At 34.6% G+C, this 14,456-nt stretch overlaps 1 protein-coding gene across 1 annotated transcript in view; it reads left to right on the forward strand.

Annotated features, from left to right (window-relative positions):
• KPNA5 (karyopherin subunit alpha 5) overlaps positions 1-14,456 on the forward strand; it is a 45,410-nt gene that overhangs the window by 1,187 nt on the left and 29,767 nt on the right. Inside the window, exons 2-5 of the mRNA XM_057739536.1 lie at positions 7,391-7,524; positions 8,891-8,992; positions 9,106-9,205; positions 13,740-13,834. Coding sequence (XP_057595519.1) covers positions 7,391-7,524; positions 8,891-8,992; positions 9,106-9,205; positions 13,740-13,834 — 431 coding nt within the window. The remainder of the gene's footprint in view (positions 1-7,390; positions 7,525-8,890; positions 8,993-9,105; positions 9,206-13,739; positions 13,835-14,456) is intronic.

Here is a 14,456-nt window from a genome sequence, read left to right on the forward strand (position 1 = left end):
AACTCAGGCAACTCTTAAGTGTTTGAATAGCATTTCTTATATTTAAAATAACTTGTATGAGACCGCAGCCTTTGAAGTACAGTCTTTTAAGCCGTATTCCAGAGAAAGAAACAATTCCCTTGGGTGAGGCACTTTTAAAGATCATTTTCCTTGAACTTTACATCCCCTTTAAAGCAACTGCAGTGAGGATGCGCATGTTAAATAAGAGACAAGAAGTTCGTACTATAAAAGAAAAAGGAACAGATGAGATGTGAGTTGTTGGGGCTAGATTTTATTTGGTTAACATTTATATTGAAAGGTTTTAATGTCATTGCCTAGATTGATGGTCTTAAGAGTAGTGTCTGCTGTGTGTGTTGGGAGGCACAAGATGATTCAATCAGATATGGGGAGAAAATACTAGAACTTCTGGTTGTTTACCTTTTACAGCTATTGTTATTTTTTTTTACATTTCTATCTGAATTTATAACGGAATAGTTTATTAAGCTAGTAATACATGTATTAAATAAACACATTGAGGATGAATTCCCAAATGTATTTTGTGTACATAAGGATATGTGATGAAAAAGTTTAGAGCGCAGTGGCCTAGAAAATGCCTAATGTATATGCGGTAAATATTTTAAAGAGGTTTATTGCTGGGAACATTCATTTTGCTAAGATATTTTATATTGTTGAGCATAATTCAACAACTTTAATGTTGAAGCCCAGTTTGCTCTGTAATGAACTCTGATGTGTGTTTTTCCTTTCCAAACGCCTAAGTTCTTATTAACACAACAGAATTTTTATATATGAAATAGAGAATAATGCTAAACATTTGTTATTATTAAGAAAGTTAGATTGAGCTGTTTCTAGGGATAGATATTTGTAGGTGCACACAGTATTGCTAAAATCAATTTATTACACATTTTACAGAGGGATATTGGTTGATTATAAATGTATTTTAATTGCTAAACCATACATGTGTTAAGTTCAGAGGCACAAAGTACTTTTTAAATCATTGTGAGGTCCTCAGCCCATTCCATTCTACCTTTGGCTCCTTCACTAATGAAATTTCTCTCACTATCTTTACCAGTGACCTAATTATCAAATCTCTTGCTTCCTTCCTATGCCACTTGACTTATTGTAGGTACTTACATTTGCTGGATAAATCAGTGAATGAATAAATTGAGTGACCTGTTTTTAGTGCTGCTACAACTGAAATATTCCTTTATCTTTTAAATCCCCTGCTTTTCCATGACTTTTATTTTCTTCTGATCCTCCTATTTGTTTTTGGTTTCCTTTGCTCTTTCCATTTTCCACTGAAATGTGAACATCCTTAGGATTTTTCCTTTGAGCGTCTTTTTCTTTTTTTTAGTAGCTCTAGTGCTCTTGGATGATCATTCAGTACTCTTTTCCTGAGTTTTAACTCATATTTTTAACCGTGTATAAATCAACACCTTAGGCTGTTTGTGCCCTATGTACTATAAATTTAACACATTTAAAATTGTCACTGTACATCATTAGAATGGCTACAATAAACAATAACAAAATTCTCTGTATCCAGGATACAGAGCAACAGGAACGTTGCTAAGGGGAATGCAAAATAATATAGTTACTTTGCAGTTTGACAGTTTCTTATAAAATGCGAAGCATACACTTGTCCTGTTATCCATCAGTACTACTCCTACATATTTACCCAAGAAAGATGAAAACTTATATTTACACAACCTGTACATGAATGTTTATAACAGATTTGTTTGTAACTGCCCTAAACTAGAAACAACCTAAATATCCTTCAGTTAATGAATGGATAAACTGTGGTATATCTATACAATAGAATATTACTCAGCAATGAGAAGGAATAAACTATTGATACATGCCAACCATATGGATGACTTACAGATGCACTATGCTAAATGAAAGAAGCCCATTAAGACTACATACTGTTATTATTTCATTTATGTGAAATTCTGGAAAAGGTAGAACTATGGAAATAGAAAACAAATCAGTGATTTCCAGGTTTTAAGAGTGGGTGAAGGACTAATAGGAGCAGCACAAGGAAGTTTTGGGGAAAGTTATGAAGCTGTTCTGTATCTTGATTGTATTGGTTACGTGCCTGTGCATTTTGTCAAGTTTATAGAACTGTATACTGAAAGAGTGATTTCTGCTGTATGTAAATGAAAAACAAAACAATTGAATTCATTATTCTCATCTCAAAAACAAGGAGGCAAGAAAACAAAACCACCGCTCTGATCCTCTGCGTATTCCCTGTCTTGGGTTATTTTGTCATTATACTGAAATAGTTCATACTAAAAACCATGGAGTCATCCTCAACTCCTTTTTCTTCCTTAGCACATATTCCTTACCTTCATTTGGCCTCTAATTCTTATTGAATCAGTTTCTGTCTTCTATAGTTTTCAGTGCAGCTACTAATTTAGTTTAGGTCTTTATCATCAAAATTGGAAAGAACCTTCCCTTTAATTTCTTTAATTCTGTTCCTTAGGATCAAGTCCAGATTTCTCAACCAGATTGCAGGAACCATGTTTTCTTACCTACCTTTCTAACTTTGTCTCCTGCCCCTTCTCCCATGCATCCTCTTGTTTAGGTACACTTAATTTCTTACTGTTCCATGTATATGCCAGGCACCTTCACGAATTCTGTCTTTGCATATATTCCCCTCTGTCTGAAACCCTTATTCACTTCCTTTTCCCCTTTCATCCCCTTCCCTTGCAAATTCTTCCTCATCCTTTAAGATAGGATACCTGGGAAGACTTTCAGAACTCCCTAAGCACAGTTAGTTTCTGTGTCTGCTCTTGCAGGATTTAATGCTTATGTTTTAGTATACTTTACTGCTTAAAATACATGCAGGTTAGTCAAAAATTACCTGTACTCTGGCTGTAGAATTTATAAAAGTTTTAATATAACCAGAGTGCGGATAATTTTTGACTCACTCTTGTAATTTGCCTGTTTATTTATCTATTGGCTGTGTTGGGTCTTCGTTGCTGCACACAGGCTTTCTCTAGTTGCGGCAGGTGGGGGCTACTCTTCATTGTGGTGTGCAGGCTCCTCATTGTGCTGGCTTCTCTTGTTGTGGAGCATGGGCTCTAGGTGCACAGGCTTCGGTAGTTGCCGCACATGGGCTCAATAGTTGTGGCTCACAGGCTCTAGAGCACAGGCTCAATAGTTTTGGCACATGGGCTTAGTTGCTCCACAGCATGTAGGATCTTCCTGGAGCAGGGATCAAACCCGTGTGCCCTGCGTTGGTAGGCAGATTCTTAACCACTGTGCCACCTAGGAAGTCCCTGCCAGTTCATTAATCTATCTCTTCTACACAAAGGATGGCAGATAAATGCCCACCTCTCCTTCTCTTCTGTTTACTTCATAAGTGCTAATTGATTACAACATTCTCTCTGGTTAGACATGGGTATGTCATCAGAATTTATCAGAATAACATTCTAGATAGGCATTAATTATCTCATATTAAATTCAAGTTGAAACGCTGCTTTAGAGAGATTTTTCTTTTATGTGTAAATGCAGGGTAGGTTATAGTATCGGTAATTATGTATTTGTTTCCAATAATGCCAAAATATCAATATAATACTAAGAAGTGCTCATAATTCTTTTTCTAAAAGTAAAACTGTTATATTTCAAATATAAAATTTTATATTTATATAAAATAAGTATTTTAAATATACTTATAAAATGTTTATATAAATGTTAATTTTTTTTTTTTTTTTTTTTAGAAGCAGTAACTTAATTTTTATAAATTTGAAAGGGAAAAGTAACATCACAGAGTCAATTCCCATTTGCCTTAACTACCTGAGGTTGAGTAGCTTTTCCTGTTTATTGATCACTTGCATTTTCTCTCCCCTACAAACTGGCTATTTATACTCTTTGTTCACTTTTCTATCACACTAAGTAAATTAGCTCCTACTGGCTGTTATGTTTTGAAAATATTTTTCCTTGGCCTACCATCTGTCTTCTGACTTTGTCCACAGCATATCTTTTCACATAGAAATGTTTTATTTGTATGTACATTTGACCTTCAAATTATGTGAGTATAATTTAGCATCTGAGTACTCTGCATCCTTGGATTCAACCAACCATGGACCCTGTGTAGTACTTACCACTGAAAAATATCCACTTATAAAAAAGTGGACCTGTGCAATTCAAACCTGCACTGTTCAAGGGTCAACTGCACTATAGCCTGTTAGTCTTTTCCTTAGTTGACTCTGGATTTAATGATTGGCTTAAAGATCACCTTCTCCTCTGTTCACCCTCCACCGCCCCAGTACAAATTTCTTGGTCAATTTTCTTCTACTATCTTTGTGGGACTTTACATTTAAATATTTGATCTGGAATTGATTTTCATATATGATGTGAATTAGGGGGCTCTAAATTTTTCTGCCAGGTAATTATGCCGTACAATTTATTTTTTCCCCAGTAAGTTAAAGTTGTATCTTATCACTAACTACATTTCTATAAACCTAGATCTGCTTGGGAACATTCTGTGTGGCTGTACCAACTATATGTGTTATTGGCTATGTACCAATTTCAGTATGTTTATTACTCTGATGTGGTAGGGCAAATGTTCCTCTGTTTTCAAAACATTCCCCCCCCCCCCTTTTATTGGACATTGGTATACATTTATTTTTAAGACTCTAGAGATACACAGAATTCCGAGTCTGGCCCTGCATTTACCTCCTACATCACTCTGGGGAGCTACTTAGCATATCTGGGCTTCAGCTTCCTCATCTTCCTGTAAGTTTTGATATGTATCATTTTTATCAATCAGCTGATTTCCCTCAATTTAAAAAAATTTTTTTTCTTAATACATGGTCAATTTTTGTAAATTATCTTTTTAAAAAGTGCATTCTTTTCCTCATATAAATCTTATATACTCTTAAGTACATTCTCAGGTATTTACGGTAGCACAATCTATAATAGTTGCAGGCTTGTAGACACTGGTCCATGCCTTCTGTCATCAACTGTGGCTAGCCTCATTTTTCCTTCCCCTCTTCAAAAGGATGTGATCTTTCTGCCTGGATATCCCAAAGATTCTTTCTTTGCCCTTAAAATGTAGACACTTTCCTAGGAAAGTTTTCAGTGCCAATTGTTCTGTGTCCATTTTTCTTGAGATACAGTTTGAACTGATTACTTCAAACCTTTATTCTATAGTCTTCTTTAACAACATATTTCAGTTTTTGTGTTTCATTTCTTTGGTCTGCTTCAGAGACACCAATTATACCTAAGTTAGATATTCTTTATTTTTCTGCATCTATTATATTCTTTCTAATTGTTCATTTCCACTTCATTTTCTCAACCTGTCTTCCCTATCTTTCACTGTTTTCAGCAGTTTGTATTCATTTTTATTCTCTTACCATTGTGGCTTTTAGTTCTGTGATAACCTTTGTTTTCTTTTCCACTATTTCCCTGGGCTCTGCCTGCTGGTGGTCCCATTTTCTCCTGTCACCATGCTTTATTTTGCCTGATCTCCTGTATCTCTGCCTGGAGTTCTTTGTTTTCTTAGGTTCTTTGAATTCATGGTGGCAGGACTGGCCATTAATTTTCAACTAAGGTGAAAACGTTTTTTTAGTGTAGGTACTTTACCTTCCATTTGCTTCCCATCTCCCCACCTCCTTTCTTATAGCATCTCTCTATTGCTACTGTGCTGATTCCTTTTGAATGAGGCAAGTTCTTTCTAGATGATCTGAAGGAAGTTCCTATGGGAGAGAGGCCAGGGCCATGTTCCAAGTCTGCATAAACACATGAAGCTTTTGCATCTTCCCAGCCAACAGAGATGAGGAGCTGTCAAGGTGCTCACAGTTCAGTCTTTTCCAACCTGCCTCATCTAGTGCTCCTCTTATCCAACGTGTCCAGTGGGGGCTGGAGAAACTGCTGCTGCCAGCTGTGTACCCTCTTCTCACTGTGCCAAACAAAGGATTGTTGATTTTGCCCATCAAAGTCCTATTCTGGAGAACTGTGCTCTTCTGAGTTTGAATCTTCAGCCACAGACATTCTTTCTCAGCATCCTCCTATACTCACATGATCTTCATTATACTGCCATCCTTCCTCACTTATTGTGGGAGCACAAGGGAAAAAGTATGACTTTAATCATCCTGTTGTCAACATTTAGGTTTCCCCTCTGCCTTTTCTTTCCTCCACAGTCTTCCCTGTACTCCTGCCGAACGTCTTCTATCTCCCATCTCCACTGCCTTTCTGCAACTATTGCTTCACAATGTTTTACTCCAACATGTGAAACAAATGCACCTAAAAAGAAAAGACTTGAGGTCCATGAACTTGAGTTGGAAAAATCACATTTATATTTTCACAACCTTCCAGCTGAAATTCAGCATTTCCTTCCATTACAAATAGAGGCAGCTATTCACTACGGCACCAGTATCTGTGATCTTGTTGTTGTACTTCTCCACGAAGCTGCCCAGCGCCAGGCGGAAGCGCTTGTCGGGCCGCATGCTCCAGTTCATGGCGTAGACAGTCCAGGGCGCTTCATACTTGTAGATCTCCTTCCGTTTGCCGTGCAGGGACATGGTGGCGGCGGCGGCGGGGCCGCAGTGCGGACCGGGACGGCAGCGGGCTGCGGCGGGCGGGGCGCGAATCGGGCGGGGAGCCTGGCCTGGGACCCAGGGGTCCGAAGGGAGGCGGGGCGGGGCCAGGCAGGGACGGCCTAGCCCGGAAGCGGGGCCACAGCGACAGACAACGACGGCCAGGCCCGACCCCCAGCTTCCAACCTGCTTCTGCCTATAAATGTTAATTTTTAAAAAGGATTTATAATAAAACTACTTAAAAATAAACTGTAGAAGTATTCAGTATTTTGAAAGAACTGATTATACTCTAGTACTGCCAATTGGTCTTGCAGTCATAAGTCATGTGTGGCTTTAGTTCTTTAGGCAGTGCCTTAAGTAATTGAAAGAAGCCAGACCCCAATAAATATGTTGGATGTGCTTACTGAAGCTTGATACTATATTTTATTGAAAATAAGACAGTTCTTTGCTGGTTATTTTGTGATCTTTCCAGAAGCTGTAATTTAGAAGTTTTTTACCCTATTATTTCATGATTATTTCCTGCCTGACAGTAATTTTAAGATGCCTCTCACTTACAGAAAGGTTAAAATACCAGGGATGGGGGAGTGCATCTCAGAATCAGTGAAATTAGGGTGATGACTTTGTGTTTAGACCAAAATCTATTATTTGTTTGATAGTCAGGTACTAAAATATTTGGTCATTTTGCTCCAGTTTTGATTTGGGGGTGAGGGAATGTATTCTTTGTACATAATTTTCAGTGGGTTTTGTTGGTTTTGTTTAATCCATGAACCTGAATTTAGTTGACCTAGAGTAAACATCTCCTGTTGTTTTGAGAGTTATCAGTATCTATTTTCTTCTCTCCTAATCTTAAGATGCCATGGCTAGTCCAGGGAAAGATAACTATAGAATGAAAAGTTATAAGAATAAAGCCCTAAATCCCCAAGAGATGCGTAGACGAAGAGAAGAAGAAGGAATACAGCTTCGAAAACAGAAAAGGGAAGAACAGGTAGGTGTTTTAAAATATTTAATTCTGTTTAACATAAAAATATTATGTAAAGAGTTTAGAAGTTGTATTATTATTGCTAATTTTTAGTTAATTTTAAATGAAAAAAGTTTTAAGAAATTGAATATAGATAAATATATTTTTAATTTATTAGATTCTAGTAATAATATTATCAGATTCATGAATCAGAATCCTGTACTGTTTTTAATCACTCATAAGAATGGCTTTTCTGTTTCATTGATAAACCTTTTATGTTAGTATTTCTACCCCAGTGCTAAGAAATTTTTCCTCTTGAGCCTGTTTAGATCACTTCCACTTGTCATTGTAAAATTTGCCCCCTAAATAAACATTAATTGTATTCATTTTTTGCTTTTTGATGTTCATAGCTCTTGCCCCTAAATTAATTAGTCATTTTCCTCTGCTACTCATAGTATTCCTCCTGTAGTCTCATCAGGCAGATCTCTTAGTCTTCTCTGTTTGGGCTTTATATGTGTGACATAGGAGTAGAAAAATTCATTTAAATTTAGAAGTAGTCATAAATAATTAGGAGGGTATGGTCCTCACATACATGAATTAAAACTAATGTGTAAAAAGGACCAGCAGTGAAGAAGGTAGAAAAAGGCCTGTTTTAGAAATGATTGTCATCCCCCATTCATAGTATCCAATGTAGTCTCTACTATATTATAGTAGGTACTCAAAAAAAAATCTCTTGAATGAATGAATAGAAAGAGAACTGTGTACAGACTGACGAACAGCAGAATTCATTTAGCTATCAAAAAGAATATGATACCAGATTTTTTATATCAATTTTGATTTCCAAGATATGCCTGTAAATCTCGCTCAGTGACCTGACCATGTCTCTTTCCTTCTCTCATTTTTTTTTTCTTTATATTCACTCCTGAGTTAGTAAGCATAGGGTCATCTTTCCTGAGAGTCGTTTTCTATTCCTTGTTAATCTGGTATACTAACTCTGTTAATATACCACATTATCTCACTCATGTAACAGATTTGCTTTTTAACTAAGATTTTCTTCTTAGACAGCTCATAATTCACTGTAGGCATATGTGCTTTTCCAAGTGCTGTAAAATATAAATGTGTACTCTGCTTATGGTACTGGACACTGGTAAAAGACCTGAGAATAAGAATGTCCCAAAGCAGTCTACGGGACAAGAGCTAATCAAGCCCCAAAAGGTTAACTTCTCATAAATAATTTAGGTGTTCATGGTATGATGATTAAGAAATATTAAAATATTCACAATTTTAAATGATAAAATTGTTGTTTTGTTCACTTAAAAGAAAGATATAATTCTGTGGGAATTCAGTGTTTTATGGCAAGCTCAATATATTAACTTATTTCTCTTTACTACAGTTATTCAAACGCAGAAATGTCTCTTTGCCCAGAAATGATGAATCTATGTTAGAAAATCCAATCCAGGATCCAGATATCAGTTCCACTGTACCCATTCCAGAGGTAGATATTACAAAAATGTATTTAAAATTTTATTTCAACAATATTTCAGAGATGATACAGCAAAATTACTGATGTAAAGTCTTTAAATAACAATTATATTTTCTGTGTCTTAGGAAGAAGTTATTACGACAGATATGGTTCAGATGATTTTTTCTAATAATGCTGATCAACAGCTAACAGCAACACAGAAATTTAGAAAGCTGCTTTCTAAAGGCAAGAATTATTTTCAGTATGCTGATTTGATGTTACAAGAATTTGTAGTACAGTTTTATATATTAGATATTTTTTATTTTAAGGCACTTTCTTTGCCAGTAGGTCAATTTTTCTCAATAATGTATTTTTAAATGTCTATTTTTTAAACATTATATTATCAAAGTAACACATGTTGATTGTAGAATATCTGCAAATATAAAAGAATTTAAAGAAGCAAATATAATCCCAAATTAGTCCCATTGCCAAGAAAGAAAGTTAGAGATACATATTTTTAAATTCTTGTAGAAATATTTTTCAGATTTTTTTTAATGGCAGCATAAAATCAGAGCAAGACTGTAAAATAATTTAATCCATCAGATATTTCTTTTTTTCCAAATTTTTTAAAATTTAATTTGTATTTTATATTGGGGTGTAGTCGATTTACAATATCATGTTAGTTTTAAGTGTATAGCAAAGTGATTCTCCAATATTTTGATTATCATAAGCAAAGCTACAGAAATCCTTGTACAACCTAAAATTTCCTTAGTATGAATTTATAAAAGTAAAATCGTGGGTCTAAGGGAATAAAGAGTCTTAATTTATAGTCCCATCTTTATTTGTGCAGATATTCATTTCACTATATTCTTACCAACACAATTATCTTTAAAAAAGAAAAAAATGCTATAGTAGCTTACTGTGTGGCAATTTTTGAGCACCTAAGTTGAATATTTTTAATTATTGACCTTTATAATTTATAACTTGCCTATTTATGTTTTGTCCAATTTTATATTGAGTTTATAAAAATGCCTTATTAAATAAAAATTTAACCCTTAGTGTATCTTGTCTTTCATACATGGAATTTATAGAATAGTACTTTTAATTATATTGAGCTGTGTACATGAATTGATAAGATTTTAAATTTGCCCTTGGCTAGTTGCCTTATCTTCCTAAGAGGGACAAAATTTAGTAAAGTATGAGGAATAAAAGAAATCTTGTGTTCAGGTTAGCATAGATTACAAGGCTTCTACCTTTGCTTTCCTGCTGTAGTTCTCTTTCATAAGTACATGTAACTTTTCCATCCCTATCTTCCAAGCTAAAGTAGCTTAGCAATGTTAGGAAACCCTATACAATCAAGAATAGCTTCCTCTTCCTCATCATGCTCCAGTTTTTGTTTTTTTAATTTGGAATTTTTTTTTAGTTGGATTGATATTTTTAAATTAAAACATTAATTTTTAAAAATGACTTAAATGTATTAATAATAATACATTAATAATTTTTATATTATCATATTCTCTTTCAAGATTTCTTTTGCCATATACATTATGTTATAACCAGTGAACGGAATTAATTTAGATTTAATTCTATTTAGGAATATTAGAGTTTGCTACCAGTTTTTATACCACAACTTCGCTGTTATTGAATTCTTTCGTTATAAGACTTTATCTTCATATACCTTAAATCCTCAGGGTATTCTGTGTCTTTTAAAATATAGTATCTTTTTCGTAGAGTCAGTGATTTTTCTGTTTCTTATAGTGCGATTATGCTTGCCCAGGTTGGGCATATAACAAGAATTTTAGATACTTTCTTTTACTGATTGATGTGAGTTCCCACCAGATATTTTAGGTCTAGAAGAATATTAATTTTACTGTAATTTTCCTTGACCCATCACTGTGGGAAATGTGGGAAAGGAGCTAGAACTAGAACTGGAGCTAGAAATAGAATTTCTCTGATTGAAGTCATGATAGTGACCTTTTGCTGGAATCTCATTTACTTTCCTATCACGGCCACTCTTACAGATGTAAATCACAAATTGTTTTTTTCTTCAATACCAGTTTTGTTTCTCCAAGCTTTTTTGTTGTGGATGACTCTTGCTTAGTGTTCAGTGCTCAAGCAGCTATTCCTCTATTGTACTTACGTTTACATTGCCATATTGACTGTCTTCCCCTGTAATAGTTCGTCACCTTTATAAGATAGGCTATTATTCTGTCAATATAATATCAATGTAAAAGTTAAAAGTTCATGATACCTGTTAGATTACCTGATGATTCAAGCACACTTTAATTGCTTTCTTTTAGACGAAAGTAACTGAAGTAATTCCCTAGGAAGAGACCGTATTTGGGTTCTTAAATCTGTATATGTATTGTATCTATATCTATATTTATTTATCTACATATTCAGGTATAGCTGACAGTTTCAATACCCACTTCTCCCCACCCTGTAACTAGGAAACCTTTTCTATTGTTTTCTTTCTTTTCTCAACCTCCTCTTTCTCCTCTGCTCAAAAAGAGCAAGACAAAATTTTGTCCCTTAAAAAAATAAGGGGAAAGTAGATATAGAATTTTCTTTTGGAAAAAAAGAAAAACTGGTATGTAAAGATAGTAACTAGAACCTGTTAACTTTGTTTTGAATTTTTTAAGATGGGACTAAAAACATTAGTAGTATGTATTGTTTTATCTTGTTGATGTTTTATAACTATAAAAACAGTTTAAGCTGTGGTCTGGAATTTACATTTTGAAGAATCCAGACATTTCATTTAGAACACCCAAACAAAACTTTATAGGTATAACTTCACTAACTTTTCAGAAATCTCCCAATTTTTGAGCAAGTTAGAAAGATAGCAAATTTGTAGAAAAAAGAAGAAAGAAGTCTATTCCTTTTTTTTTTTTGGCCATACTGTGCAACTTATGGGATCTTTAACTCCCCAACTAGGGATGGAACCCATGTCCCCTCAGTGCAGACACGGAGTCCTGATCACTGGACCGCCAGAGAATTGTCTAGAAGTCCACTGCTAAATAAACTTTTCTTAACAGTTGAGAACATGATTTCTAAGATGTGAACTGACTTAAAACTTAATAAGTTTTTTCTATATCAAACAAACAGGATTTCTAGATCTTTTATGGTTATTCATATATTATTACTCTGTTGATTAAACACAATAGGTTAACATCAATATATGGATTATTTATGATCAGTAACACACTCAAATAGGAATTAAGAAAAGGAAGAGTCAAAAGTGGAAATGAGGTTTCTCTTGTGTGACTAAGTGGACAGATAACTCGGAAAAATTTGGGTGGTGGGTGCAGGGCAAGGGGAATGAATAAGCATAGTGATATTGTGAGTCTGGTTTTGTTTATGGTACATTTTTTTAAATTGGAATATAATTGCTTTACACTCTTGTACCAGTTTTTGAGGTACACCAAAGTCAATCAGCTGTATTTATACACATATGCCCATATTCCCTCCCTCCCTCGACTCCCTCCACCCTCCCCGTCCCGGCCCTCTAAGGCATCATCCGTCATCGAGTTGATCTCCCTTTGTTATACAGCAACTTCCCACTGGCTATCTATTTTACAGTTGGTAGTATATATATGTCTGTGCTACTATCTCACTTCGTCCCAGCTTCCCCTTCACCCCCCCGCCCCCCCACCCCCGCCAACCTCGTGTCCTCCAGTCCATTCTCTGCATCTGCATCCTTATTCTTGTCTTGTCACTGGATTCACCAGTACCTTTTTTTTTTAGATTCCATATATATGAGTTACCATACAATATTTATTTTTCTCTTTCTGGCTTACTTCACTCTGTATGACAGACTCTAGGTCTGCATGGTACATTTTAAAGGAGCTCTGGGGAAAAATGTAACCATAGACACTTAAAAATGTCTAGAATCTAGGAAAGAAGAATTTATGGGGCTTAAATTTATGAATGATAATCATAAGTGATAGCTGAATTAGAAAAATAGAAATAGATTTTCTAGGAATGGATCCCTAGAAATAGAACCACAAGAGTATACTTTTTTGCTGAAGTCAAAGGAGGAGAAAGAATTCTTGGTACTTACATTACTGGGAGCTGAAATATCTTTGTTTCGGAGATATTTTTTTTCGACCCTGCCATGCGGCTTGTGGGATCTCAGTTCCCCAACCAGAGATCTAACCCATGCCCCCTGCATTGAAAGCACGGAGTTTTAGCCGCTGGACCACCAGGAAGTCCCAGAAATATCCTTTTTTAAAATTTGCATGTCTTTGTTTTAAAATTTTTTAGAGATTTTATGATTCTCAAAAAGCATTCGATAACATCTTTGTAAATAATAAATAATACCCTGACAAAATAGAACCTATCTGGCTGAAAGACATTAGACAATTCATGGTTGATAGTGAAAGAGACATCCCTGGAAATTGGAGTATGGTTATGAAGAATTAGAAGGAATATTATCCTTTGATTGGTGTTTTGCATATTAGACTGCAATACTCCATTATTGTGAAGGTGACCTCCTAAATAGCCTTCAGTTTATGAATTTTCAGTATTTGTGTAGGAAATATTTTTAAATTTTCTTATTATGGTAATGAAAAAGAATTTTCTTTTTTTCTTTTTTTTTTTTTTCAGTGACCATTGCAATTGTGAGAGCATTTGTTTTTTTCAGCTACATTCAGCTAAGGGTTTTAAACTTGGTCAGTGAAACTTAGGAAAGAGTAATTTTGTGTGCACTGTTAATTGACACAGGGTCCAGATCATTGTGTTTTTCTGTCTATGTAATACTTAATTCTTTTTAAATTTTTAGAACCTAATCCACCAATTGATCAAGTTATACAGAAACCAGGAGTTGTGCAGAGATTTGTGAAGTTTCTTGAAAGAAATGAAAACTGTACATTGCAAGTGAGTTCTGCAGTTCACTTTCTTAATCTCATTCCAGAAATGACATAGGATTAATGTTTCTAGTCAAAGCAAGATCTGCAGTACTGAACATAATGTAAGCATTCAGTAAATACTTGGCAAAATTAAAGGTGGTGCTACCTGTCTTGTCTTGGTCAAGGTTTCAGTGCTAATTTTTTCCAGGAACTGTTATTTTATTAAACAGTTTTGGGAAAAAATATATTAAATCATTCCCAATGTTAAGAAAAACTGTGTAGTTGTCAACCTTTAATAACTTTTGTTTTAGAAAATCATAAACCAAAATGTTAATTTAATGGTTAAATTTATTTTGGCTCTTATCTAACTAGAGTTGTAACTTTTTAGTATTAACTCTTATACCTCTTAAAACATTTTTATCTGATTGATTAGTTCTTTTTTTTTTTTTTGAAAAAAAGAGCAAATCAGTATAATCTACTTAAAATTTTTCCAAAGTTAGGTTTGTCCTAAAGAGCATTGCTTCTCAGCTATACTATAGTGAAAATTTTAAGATGTCTTTCAAATAATTGGCTACTAATAGTAAATTACTGAAGTTTGCAAGTATTTTATTGTTTAAGATCATTCTTCCTGACTTTCATTGCTATATATA

The sequence above is a fragment of the Hippopotamus amphibius genome, chromosome 6 (genome assembly GCF_030028045.1).
Source record: "Hippopotamus amphibius kiboko isolate mHipAmp2 chromosome 6, mHipAmp2.hap2, whole genome shotgun sequence".
Lineage (NCBI taxonomy): Eukaryota > Metazoa > Chordata > Mammalia > Artiodactyla > Hippopotamidae > Hippopotamus > Hippopotamus amphibius.